The sequence below is a fragment of the Lactuca sativa genome, chromosome 9, assembly GCF_002870075.4.
Source record: "Lactuca sativa cultivar Salinas chromosome 9, Lsat_Salinas_v11, whole genome shotgun sequence".
Lineage (NCBI taxonomy): Eukaryota > Viridiplantae > Streptophyta > Magnoliopsida > Asterales > Asteraceae > Lactuca > Lactuca sativa.
Genome location: NC_056631.2, coordinates 159,491,859 through 159,503,241, shown reverse-complemented (window position 1 = coordinate 159,503,241; position 11,383 = coordinate 159,491,859). Strand labels below are relative to the sequence as shown.

The 11,383-nt window shown below is 48.3% G+C and overlaps 1 protein-coding gene across 1 annotated transcript; it reads right to left on the bottom strand.

The window, feature by feature from the left end:
* Window positions 1-2,292: 2,292 nt before the first annotated feature.
* Window positions 2,293-8,150, bottom strand: LOC128128444 (uncharacterized). The gene is made up of 2 exons (XM_052767386.1): window positions 7,036-8,150; window positions 2,293-2,342 (listed from the first exon to the last, which is right to left on the bottom strand). Exons 1-2 carry the CDS (start codon window positions 8,138-8,140, stop codon window positions 2,308-2,310), a joined length of 1,140 nt encoding a protein of 379 aa, XP_052623346.1. The 5' UTR covers window positions 8,141-8,150; the 3' UTR covers window positions 2,293-2,307.
* Between the last annotated feature and the right edge of the window lie 3,233 nt (window positions 8,151-11,383).

Here is an 11,383-nt window from a genome sequence, read left to right as displayed (position 1 = left end):
ATATATATATATGTTCTGATGGTTTGGGTGGTCTATTTTCAGTATGGTGGTCACTCGATGAGGTTCTAGTAGCGGCTCTGGTGCCGGTGATGGTTCGGGTTCGGGCTCTAGAGCCAGGATTATGGATGATCAGATGCGGGAGTTCATTTCAGTAGAGATTAGCCACACTATTCTTGAGTAAACTCTTGTGATCTTTGGCATGGTCAAAGAGGGTATTCGAGATCGAGAGGCCAACAGGGTTGGGGCCACTGCGGCGAGACGTACGATGGAGCTTGCAGGGGTGGTGGTTCAGGCTGCTATAAGTGTGGCAAGACTGGGCACTTTAGTCGGGATTGCATAGCCACTACCTAGGGATCGAATTTGATTTGCTTCCATTGCAATCAGAGGGGACATAAAAAGGCTGATTGTCCGAGTCTAGCAGCGGCGGGACCAGTTGCAGCACCCGCTATGACGACTTTGATGATCATGGATGGCTGCCAGGGCAAGCCAGATATGCCTGTTGTGAGGAAAAAGGCTTTTCAGCTGATGGTCGAGGAGGATCGTGCGGTACCTGATGTGGTGATGGGTATGTATCTTCTCCTTATCTATTTATTTATGTTGATTTTTCTGCTTATATCTGTCTGTTTTGTTTTAGGGTCGTTCCTTGTGAACCGTATCTCTGCTTTGGTATTGTTTGATTCGGGGGCTACCCGATCCTTTGTATCTCTTGCGCTCAACAAGAGGTTTGTCGATGCTCTAGGGGAGTTGGATTGTCTATTAGAGGTTAAGATTGCTGATGAATGTCCTATGCGCGTATCAAGGGTTCATCGGAGTTGTTTCTTGAATTTGTTCAGTTGGTGGTATTCGGTTGATTTAGTTCCTATTCCACTGCATGAGATCAAGGTTATTATGGGGATGGATTGGTTGAGCCCCAATGGGTCAATGATTAATTGTGAGTAGCAGTTGGTAGGTTTCCAGACCCCAAGTGGGGGAGAGTTGGTGATTCAGGGAGAGGATGCTCAACGTAGGCCGATTTTATGTTCAGCAGCTAGGGTCAGACGCTATCTTCAACAAGTTTGTTTTGGATTTATGGCCTATGTGATGGATACCCAGGAGAAGGGTATGGTGATTTTGGATGATGTACCAGTTGTTCGAAAATATTTGGATGTATTCCCTGAAGATTTTCCTAAAGTGCCTCTTGAGAGGCAAGTGGAGTTTCGGATTGACTTGGTTCCTGGTGCGTCTCCGATAGCCAAAGCACCTTATCGATTAGCACATTGAAAGATACAAGAGTTGTCTACACAGCTATAGGAGCTATTAGACAAGGGATTTATCCGACTGAGTAGTTCGCCACGGGGAGCGTCGATCTTGTTTGTGAGGAAGAAGAATGGGACGCATCGGATGTGCATCGATTACCGGGAGCTGAATAAGCTAATGGTGAAGAACTGTTATCCACTCCTAAGGATTGATGATTTATTTAACCAGCTTCACAGTGCGTCCTGGTTTTCCAAGATTGATCTGCGACCGGGTTATCATCAGATGAGGGTCAGAGAAGAAGATACACAGAAGACGACCTTCCGGACTCGTTATGGTCATTATGAGTTCGTGTTAATGCCCTTCGGGCTCACCAATGCTCCAACCACATTCATGGATCTCATGTATCGCGTATGTAGACCCATGTTGGATTGGTCTGTGAATGTGTTTATCGATGACATCCTGGTCTACTACAAGACCCAGGAACAACATGTGGAGCATTTGTAGGAGGTATTGGATACTCTAAGGAGGGAGAGATTGTATGCAAATTTCTACAAGTATGAGTTCTGGTTACGCGAGGTGCAATTTTTGGGGCAACTTGTCAATCAGAACGATATTCTGGTTGATCTGGCTAAGGTCGAGGCGATGATGACGTGGGAGGTTCCGAGGTCTCCATATGACATTCAGATTTTCCTTGGATTAGCAGGTTACTATCGGAGATTCATTCAAAATTTCTCCAAGATAGCAATTACTTTGACTTGGTGGATAAAGAAGACCATCACGTTTCACTGGGGGCCTAAGCAGCATGCAACATTTGAGACTTTGAGGCAGCGATTATGCGAGGCTCCGATTCTGACCCTGCCAGAGGGTGTTGAGGATTTTGTGATATATTGTGATGTGTCTATCACAGGTTTGGGAGCAGTGTTAATGTAACAACTCAAAATTTTCAAACAAATTTTTCAATTTTAAAACATAATTGTTTCCTTTAAAAACAAGGCATAAATAGTTAATTATTCAGTCAATACAATTATTCAAAATCCCAAGATCATAAAAACCATCTTCAGTGTGTATCGATCATGCCGGCGCCTTCCCACGGTCCTCGCTAGTACCTGAAATACATACATACACAACAACTGTAAGCATAAATGCTTAGTGAGTTCCCCAATATACACTTACACACATACGCCTTTCCAGGCCCTGACCTTCCGGTCCGCAATACAACGCCTTCCGGCCCATAACATAATTGCCTTCCGGCCCACATATCATACATAGCACATATAACACTTAACTTACCACATATAGCATACATATCACATAACATAGTCGACCTTCCGGTCACACGGTCAAACCCATCCGGGTACAGTATAGTGAGAAGACTCACCTCGTAAATGCTGAAAGCTAGCAACTCCTGAAATCACTCGTGCACAATCCGACGAGCTACAACCTTCCTATAATCATCACATATCTCATTAACACTTATAACTTCTAAGGGTGACTATCCCTAAGAAGTCAGACTTAGGTCAACTCTGGTCAACGGTCAACGGTCAGCTCGACCGGACTCGGCGAGTCCCATGGCGACTCGGCGAGTCTAGACGTCTTTCAACTTTCTGAGATTCCTTATCTACTCGTCGAGTACCCTCCTCGACCCGACGAGTTACCCTTGAAAGAATCGCGGGGCCACCCCGACTCCACTCGCCGAGTCTGAAGAACAACTCGGCGAGTCCCAGTAAATCTTCATGCTACTCGCCGAGTCTGAAGAACAACTCGGCGAGTCCATGCCATGCAGACGAGCAACTGCTTCCTGAATTACGTATGGTCCCAAGATATACAACTATGGGACTCTCTGGACTTCTAAACATCTCATTACAGAGGGTATAACATCTGGGTAATGACATAATACCCATCTAATCACTAAATGGGTTTTTCATAAACCCTAGGTCCATAAACACATTAACTAACAGAATTGATCCGAGTATTACCTGAGAACGTTCCCTCTGTGTTCCCCAAACCTCAGGACTCAATCCTCCTTGATATTCCTTTGGCCAATTCCTTCTTCTTCTTGCCTAGCAAGTTCCTCCAAGTTCCAAAAGCTTTCTCTCCTGCCCTAGACGTCCACAACGATTAGGGTTCCTTTCAATTGATCAAAAGACGGAAAATGACGGCCTAAGAGGCGTTATATACGATTCAAACTGAACGGTTAGGGTTTCTGCTGAACAGCGTCGACTCGCCGAGTCCATATCTGGACTCGTCGAGTCCAGTCGCGGACCCGCGACCAAGTCTGCGATCCTACTCGGCGAGTCTTGGCCCCAACTCGCCGAGTCCCCTCTTAAATCACCTCAAAAACATAATTTTAATAATACCTGAGATTCCGGGCTGTTACAACTCTCCCCCACTTGGATTAGACTTCGCCCTCGAAGTCTCACTCTGCAAATAGTTCCGGATGCTGCTCCCGCATTTCGCGCTTCGGTTCCCAAGTCATTTCTGATCCCTTACGGTGTTGCCATTGAACCAACACCAGAGGTACTTCCTTGTTCCTCAGAACCTTGATCTTCCGATCCCTGATCGCCACTGGTCTCTCCGCGTAATTCAGGCTCGCATCCACCTGAATATCCCCCAATGGAACCACTGCCGACTCATCGGCTATGCACTTCCTCAACTGCGATACATGAAAAGTGTCATGGATCTGACCCAGCTCCGCTGGCAACTCCAACCGATAGGCTACCCGGCCTATCCTTGCAACCACACGAAATGGTCCAATATACCGGGGCCCCAATTTGCCCCTCTTCCTGAATCGAATCACTCCTTTCCAAGGAGAGACCTTCAGGAGAACGAAGTCGCCGACTTGAAATTCAAGCTCGGATCGGCGCCTGTCTGCATAACTCTTCTGTCGGCTCTGGGCAGTCAATAACCTTTGTCTCACTTGCTGAATCTGCTCTGTCGTCTGGAGTATGATCTCCGTGCTGCCCATCACTCTCTGTCCCACCTCTCCCCAGCAAATGGGAGTCCGACACCTCCTACCATACAACAGCTCGAAAGGCGGCATACCAATGCTCGAATGGTGGCTGTTGTTGTAGGAAAACTCTGCCAATGGCAAATACGCATCCCAACTACCCCCGAAGTCTAACACACACGCCCGGAGCATGTCCTCCAGCGTCTGAATTGTCCGCTCGCTCTGACCGTCTGTCTGGGGATGGTATGCGGTACTAAAATGCAATTTAGTACCCAGCTCCTCATGGAATTTCTTCCAGAACCTGGAAGTGAAGCGCACATCGCGGTCTGACACAATCGAGATCGGCACCCCGTGCCGAGATACCACCTCTTTCACGTATATCTCCGCTAACTTTTCCGCTGAAGAACTCTCACTGATGGCAAGGAAGTGTGCACTCTTCGTCAACCTATCCACAATCACCCAAATTGCGTCAACTCCCCTAGCAGTCCTTGGCAATTTGGTGATAAAATCCATAGTGATCTGTTCCCACTTCCACTCGGGGATCTCCAATGGCTGTAACTTGCCATGCGGTCTCTGGTGCTCAGCCTTAACCCTACGGCAGGTCAAGCACCTCTCAACGAACCATGCCACGTCTCTCTTCATACAGGGCCACCAATATTCCTTCCTTAAGTCCAAATACATCTTTGTAGCACCGGGATGGATCGAGAATTTCGATCTATGAGCCTCTTCCATCAACGTAATACGCGTACCGCCCACGAACGGTACCCAAATCCGACCCTGAAACGTCATAAGGCCTCGACTATCCTTGACAAACTCTGAGATTAACCCCACAACCCGCTCTTTCTTCTGCATTTCGGGTCGCACAGCCTCTGCCTGGGCCCTACGAATATCATCCAATACAGGAGTCATCACGGTCAGTCTCAAGCATACATCTCGCAATGGAGTGCTCTCCGCCCTGCGGCTCAATGCATCGGCTACCACATTAGCCTTGCCTGGGTGGTACAGGATCTCACAATCATAATCCTTGACCACATCCAACCACCTCCTCTGACGCATATTTAGGTTGGGTTGATCCATCAAATACTTCAAACTCTTATGGTCCGTGTATATCGTACATCGAACCCCATACAAGTAGTGACGCCAAATCTTGAGAGCGAACACTACTGCCCCCAACTCTAAATCATGCGTGGGATATCTCGCCTCATGAGGCTTCAGCTGCCTCGACGCATAAGCTATCACATGACCCCTCTGCATCAACACTGCACCCAATCCCGAAATTGATGCGTCGCAATATACCACGAAATCTTCCATCCCTTCTGGGAGAGCTAATACCGGGGCTTCGCACAATCTCTGGCGAAGTGTCTCAAAGGAGGTCTGCTGCTCGGGCCCCCATGAGAATGTAACACCCTTCCGGGTCAATCTGGTGAGTGGCACTGCGATCTTGGAGAAATCCTTGATAAATCTCCGATAATACCCTGCCAACCCAAGGAAACTCCTGATCTCAGAGGGTGACTTCGGCACCTCCCAACTCATCACCGCCTCAACCTTGGCCGGATCGACTAATATCCCTTTCTGATTAACCACATGTCCTAGAAACTGGACCTCCCGCAACCAGAAGTCACATTTGGAGAACTTTGCATAAAGCTTCTCCGACCTCAATACCTCGAGGACCTCCCTCAAATGCTCCTCATGCTGCTCTCTAGATCTCGAATACACCAGAATGTCGTCGATAAATACGATCACTGACCGATCCAACATCGGCCTGCATACCCTGTTCATGAGATCCATGAACACAGCCGGGGCATTGGTGAGTCCAAAAGGCATCACCACAAACTCATAATGCCCATATCGCGTCCTAAACGCTGTCTTCTGGACGTCTTCATCCCGTACTCTCACCTGATGGTAACCTGACCTCAAATCGATCTTGGAAAACCAAGATGCTCCCTGTAACTGATCGAATAAATCATCGATCCTCGGCAACGGGTAACGGTTCTTGACCGTTAGCTTGTTCAACTCCCGGTAATCAATGCACATCCGGTGTGAACCATCCTTCTTCTTGACGAACAGAATAGGTGCTCCCCATGGCGAGCTGCTCGGCCGAATGAATCCCTTCCCCAGCAACTCCTGGAGTTGCGAGGACAACTCTTGCATCTCTGGAGGTGCAAGACGATAGGGCACTTTAGCAATAGGTGCTACCCCCGGAACCAGATCGATATTAAACTCTACTTGCCTCACAGGCGGTACTCCCGGCAACTCCTCGGGAAAGACATCTGAAAACTCACGTACCACAGGGACCTCCTTAACTGTCTTCGGTTTCTCAGAAACCTCCCGCGTATCCATCACATACGCCACAAAACCCCTACAGCCCTGCTGTAGACACTGCCTCGCTCTAGCGGCCGAACAAAAAGCTGATCCTGAACGGGTACCCTCACCGTACACCGAAAGAACTCCCCCACTATGGTCTCGTATAGTCACCAACTGACGCTCACAGTCGATGACAGCGCCGAACCGGCTCAGCCAGTCCATGCCCACGATGACACAGACATCCCCCATCGCGATAGGAATCAGATCAATTGGGAATCCAATCCCGAAAATCTCTAGTACACATCCCCGAAGAACCTCCGTAGCACAGATCACCTTCTCGTCAGCTATAGAAACTTTCAAAGGTCGACTCAACGACTCACGACTAACGCCGATATGCTGACTAAAGGCTAAGGACACAAAGGACCTACTCGCACCCGAGTCAAATAACACTAAGGCAGGCACAGAGTTCACAAGGAAAGTACCTACGCATATAATAACATAAGCATAACATCTTGACATTAAAAATAAATACATGAATTACAACATACCTGCCACAACATCGGGCGCAGCGCGGACCTCCTCCGCAGTCAGCTGAAAGGCTCTCCCACGAGCCCTCGGGGCCTCGACCTTCACCGGTCGAGTCTCAGTAGTCCTGGCAACAGGTGCAGATCCCTGACGAAGCTGAGGGCACTCGGCCTTCCGATGGCCGGTCTGGTTGCAATGAAAGCAAACCATAAATCCCTTGGGACACTCCCTAGCAATGTGTCCCTCCTTGCCACACTTGTAGCAAGCACCGGCTCGACACGCCCCATCGTGACCCTTACCGCACTTTACGCAAGTGCGGTTCTTCGAACCTCCCGTCCTCGAATCGGCGGACTTGATCCGCTTGGCTGCCGGCTGAGACTGAGCCGGTCGCCGGTCTGCCTGCTGAGACTCGGCCTCCTCCCTGGCCTGAGTCTCTAACTCGATCTCACGCTTCCTGGCATTCGCCTGAAGCTCAGTAAAAGTATGGTAAGTGGAGTTTGACACAAACTCCCGGATCTCCCTCCTCAGAACACCCAAGTACCGGCTCATCCGAGCCTGCTCTGTGGCCACTAGCTCGGGGCAAAACATCGCCCTCTCATGGAACTTCCGCGTGATCGCCGCCACCGAATCAGTACCCTGCTTGAGGGTTAAGAACTCCTGAACCAATCGTTCCCGCTCCACCGGGGGAACGTACTCATCTCTGAACATGGTAGTGAACCCCTCCCATGTCACTGCCGCAGTCTCTGCTAAAGTGAAGTTCGCCGTCACGAACTTCCACCAGTCCTTGGCTCCCAGACGGAGCTGGTTCAAAGCGAACCGTACCCTCAGGTGCTCCGGGCATGAACAAGTGTAGAAGCACCCCTCTATATCTGCGATCCACCTCATCGCAGCAATCGGATCCTGCGTCCCATCGAACTCCGGTGGCTTCGTGTTGCTGAACTCTCGGAACAGCAATGAATCACCCCCCTGTGGCTTAGCAGCGGCCACAGCTGCGGTAGCTGCAGCGGTTGCAGCCTCAGTCAATGCGGCGTACCGCTCGTCGAACGTCTCCATCAGGGTGGTCTTGATAGACCCAAACATCTCCGGGATCTCAGCCCGGATCGCCGCCGCCACCTCCTCGTGGATCATCTGACGAATATCCTCGTCACTCACACCGCTCGTACTTGCTCCGTGACGCGGTCTAACCATGATATCTCTGAAATACAACATAAAACTATCAGAGATTCTATCAAGTGTAATTGCACTCGATAACGCGACCCTACCCCGTCCCCGATATCTAGGGATTCTTACTTGGGTCTCCCACTGACCCGGTGTCCTCGGTAGTACGGGCCCAATACTACCGACCACACCGCATCAGTGTTCATCCCAAGTCCTCCTCCCCAAACTTCGGATAGTGAGTACTCTACTTCTGATATGCACTATCTACCCGCATACTAGCAAAACATCTCATATAAGCAAACTTCCCTACACTAAGGCATCACAAATCAGGCCACTCTAGTCCTATCATGAATACCTAGTCTTCTAGCATGCATAACAATTCATATCATATGATATTGTAAGGTATTTTGGGGATCTTTACCGCTCGGGCGCTGACTGATCGTACACACTGCTTCTTTCTTGCTTACCCCAAAACCATTTACAAAAGTTTATGCCTTTATTTGAAAAGTTTCCTCAAATCCTCGGTTTGAGTTCAGTTACCCCCAAAGGTGCACCCGAATCCCTCAAACCAAGGCTCTGATACCAATTGTAACAACTCAAATTTTTCAAACAAATTTTTCAATTTTAAAACATAATTGTTTCCTTTAAAAACAAGGCATAAATAGTTAATTATTCAGTCAATACAATTATTCAAAATCCCAAGATCATAAAAACCATCTTCAGTGTGTATCGATCATGCCGGCGCCTTCCCACGGTCCTCGCTAGTACCTGAAATACATACATACACAACAACTGTAAGCATAAATGCTTAGTGAGTTCCCCAATATACACTTACACACATACGCCTTTCCAGGCCCTGACCTTCCGGTCCGCAATACAACGCCTTCCGGCCCATAACATAATTGCCTTCCGGCCCACATATCATACATAGCACATATAACACTTAACTTACCACATATAGCATACATATCACATAACATAGTCGACCTTCCGGTCACACGGTCAAACCCATCCGGGTACAGTATAGTGAGAAGACTCACCTCGTAAATGCTGAAAGCTAGCAACTCCTGAAATCACTCGTGCACAATCCGACGAGCTACAACCTTCCTATAATCATCACATATCTCATTAACACTTATAACTTCTAAGGGTGACTATCCCTAAGAAGTCAGACTTAGGTCAACTCTGGTCAACGGTCAACGGTCAGCTCGACCGGACTCGGCGAGTCCCATGGCGACTCGGCGAGTCTAGACGTCTTTCAACTTTCTGAGATTCCTTATCTACTCGTCGAGTACCCTCCTCGACCCGACGAGTTACCCTTGAAAGAATCGTGGGGCCACCCCGACTCCACTCGCCGAGTCTGAAGAACAACTCGGCGAGTCCCAGTAAATCTTCATGCTACTCGCCGAGTCTGAAGAACAACTCGGCGAGTCCATGCCATGCAGACGAGCAACTGCTTCCTGAATTACGTATGGTCCCAAGATATACAACTATGGGACTCTCTGGACTTCTAAACATCTCATTACAGAGGGTATAACATTTGGGTAATGACATAATACCCATCTAATCACTAAATGGGTTTTTCATAAACCCTAGGTCCATAAACACATTAACTAACAGAATTGATCCGAGTATTACCTGAGAACGTTCCCTCTGTGTTCCCCAAACCTCAGGACTCAATCCTCCTTGATATTCCTTTGGCCAATTCCTTCTTCTTCTTGCCTAGCAAGTTCCTCCAAGTTCCAAAAGCTTTCTCTCCTGCCCTAGACGTCCACAACGATTAGGGTTCCTTTCAATTGATCAAAAGACGGAAAATGACGGCCTAAGAGGCGTTATATACGATTCAAACTGAACGGTTAGGGTTTCTGCTGAACAGCATCGACTCGCCGAGTCCATATCTGGACTCGTCGAGTCCAGTCGCGGACCCGCGACCAAGTCTGCGATCCTACTCGGCGAGTCTTGGCCCCAACTCGCCGAGTCCCCTCTTAAATCACCTCAAAAACATAATTTTAATAATACCTGAGATTCCGGGCTGTTACAGTTAATGCAGAGGGGTCATGTTATTGCTTACGCTTCGAGGCAGCTGAAGCCTCATGAGGCGAATTACCCTATGCATGATTTGGAGCTGGGAGTTGTGGTGTGTTCCCGAAAGATTTGGCAACATTACCTCTATAAGGTCTGTTATACTATCTATACAGATCACAAGAGTTGGAGGCACTTGGTGGACCAATCGAATATGAACATGAGGCATCATAGATGGTTGGATGTGGTGAAGGATTATGATTGTGAGATCCTTTATCACCCAAGGAAGGCCAACGTGGTGGCCAATGTTCTCAGCCGCAAGGCGGTCACGACTCTGATCAGGGATATGTGTTTGAGGATGAAATTGATTACTCCATTTTTAGAGCAGATATGAGAGGCTCATGTTGAGGCTATAGAGGAATAACACTGAAAGAGTGAGCGCATAGTGAGTCGGGTGGCTACCTTCGATTCAGTGGGCGTGGGTTCCATATTCAGCTGGTGCGCACCAAGTTTTGATGGAGGAGGCGTACCACTCGAGGTTCTCTATTCATCCTGGAGCAACAAAGATGTATAGGGATCTGTGACTTGACTATTAGTGGCCATGTATGAAGCGAGATGTGGCCTGGTATGTTGAGAGGTGCTTGACTTTCAAGAAAGTTATGGTCGAGCATCAGCGACCTTATGAAAAGTTGTAGCCGTTAGACATTCCTATTTGGAAATAGGAAGAGATTACTATGGATTTCATCACGAAGTTGCCACGGACTTCGCACTGAGTGTATTCGATATGGGTCATCATGGATCGATTGACCAAGAGCGCACATTTCATTCCGATTAAGGAGAGTATCTCTATAGAGAGGTTGGCTGAAATTTACATCAGGGAGGTTGTGGCACGACACGGGGTGCCGATTTCACTGGTTTCAGACAGGGATGCCTGGTCCACTTCCAGGTTTTGAAAGTGGTTTCACAAGGAGTTAGGTACTCGTCTTCATTTCAACACGATTTTCCACCCGCAGACTGATGGAAAGAGTGAGCGGACTATCCAGACCTTGGAGGATATGCTTTGAGCATGTGTATTGGATTTTGTTGGGAGTTGGGATATGTATCTCCCTTTGTCGGAGTGTTCGTATAATAATAGTTATCACATCAACATTGATCGACCTCCTTTTAAGATGCACTATGGGAGGAAGTGCA

Bases quoted from the DNA above. Each gene is read 5' to 3' on its own strand.
- LOC128128444 (XM_052767386.1), bottom strand. From the start codon at position 8,140: ATGATCCACGAGGAGGTGGCGGCGGCGATCCGGGCTGAGATCCCGGAG. The intron at 2,343-7,035 runs GTATGTTGTAAT...TATGTATTTCAG, and splicing joins TGCGCCCGATGTTGTGGCAG to GTACTAGCGAGGACCGTGGG.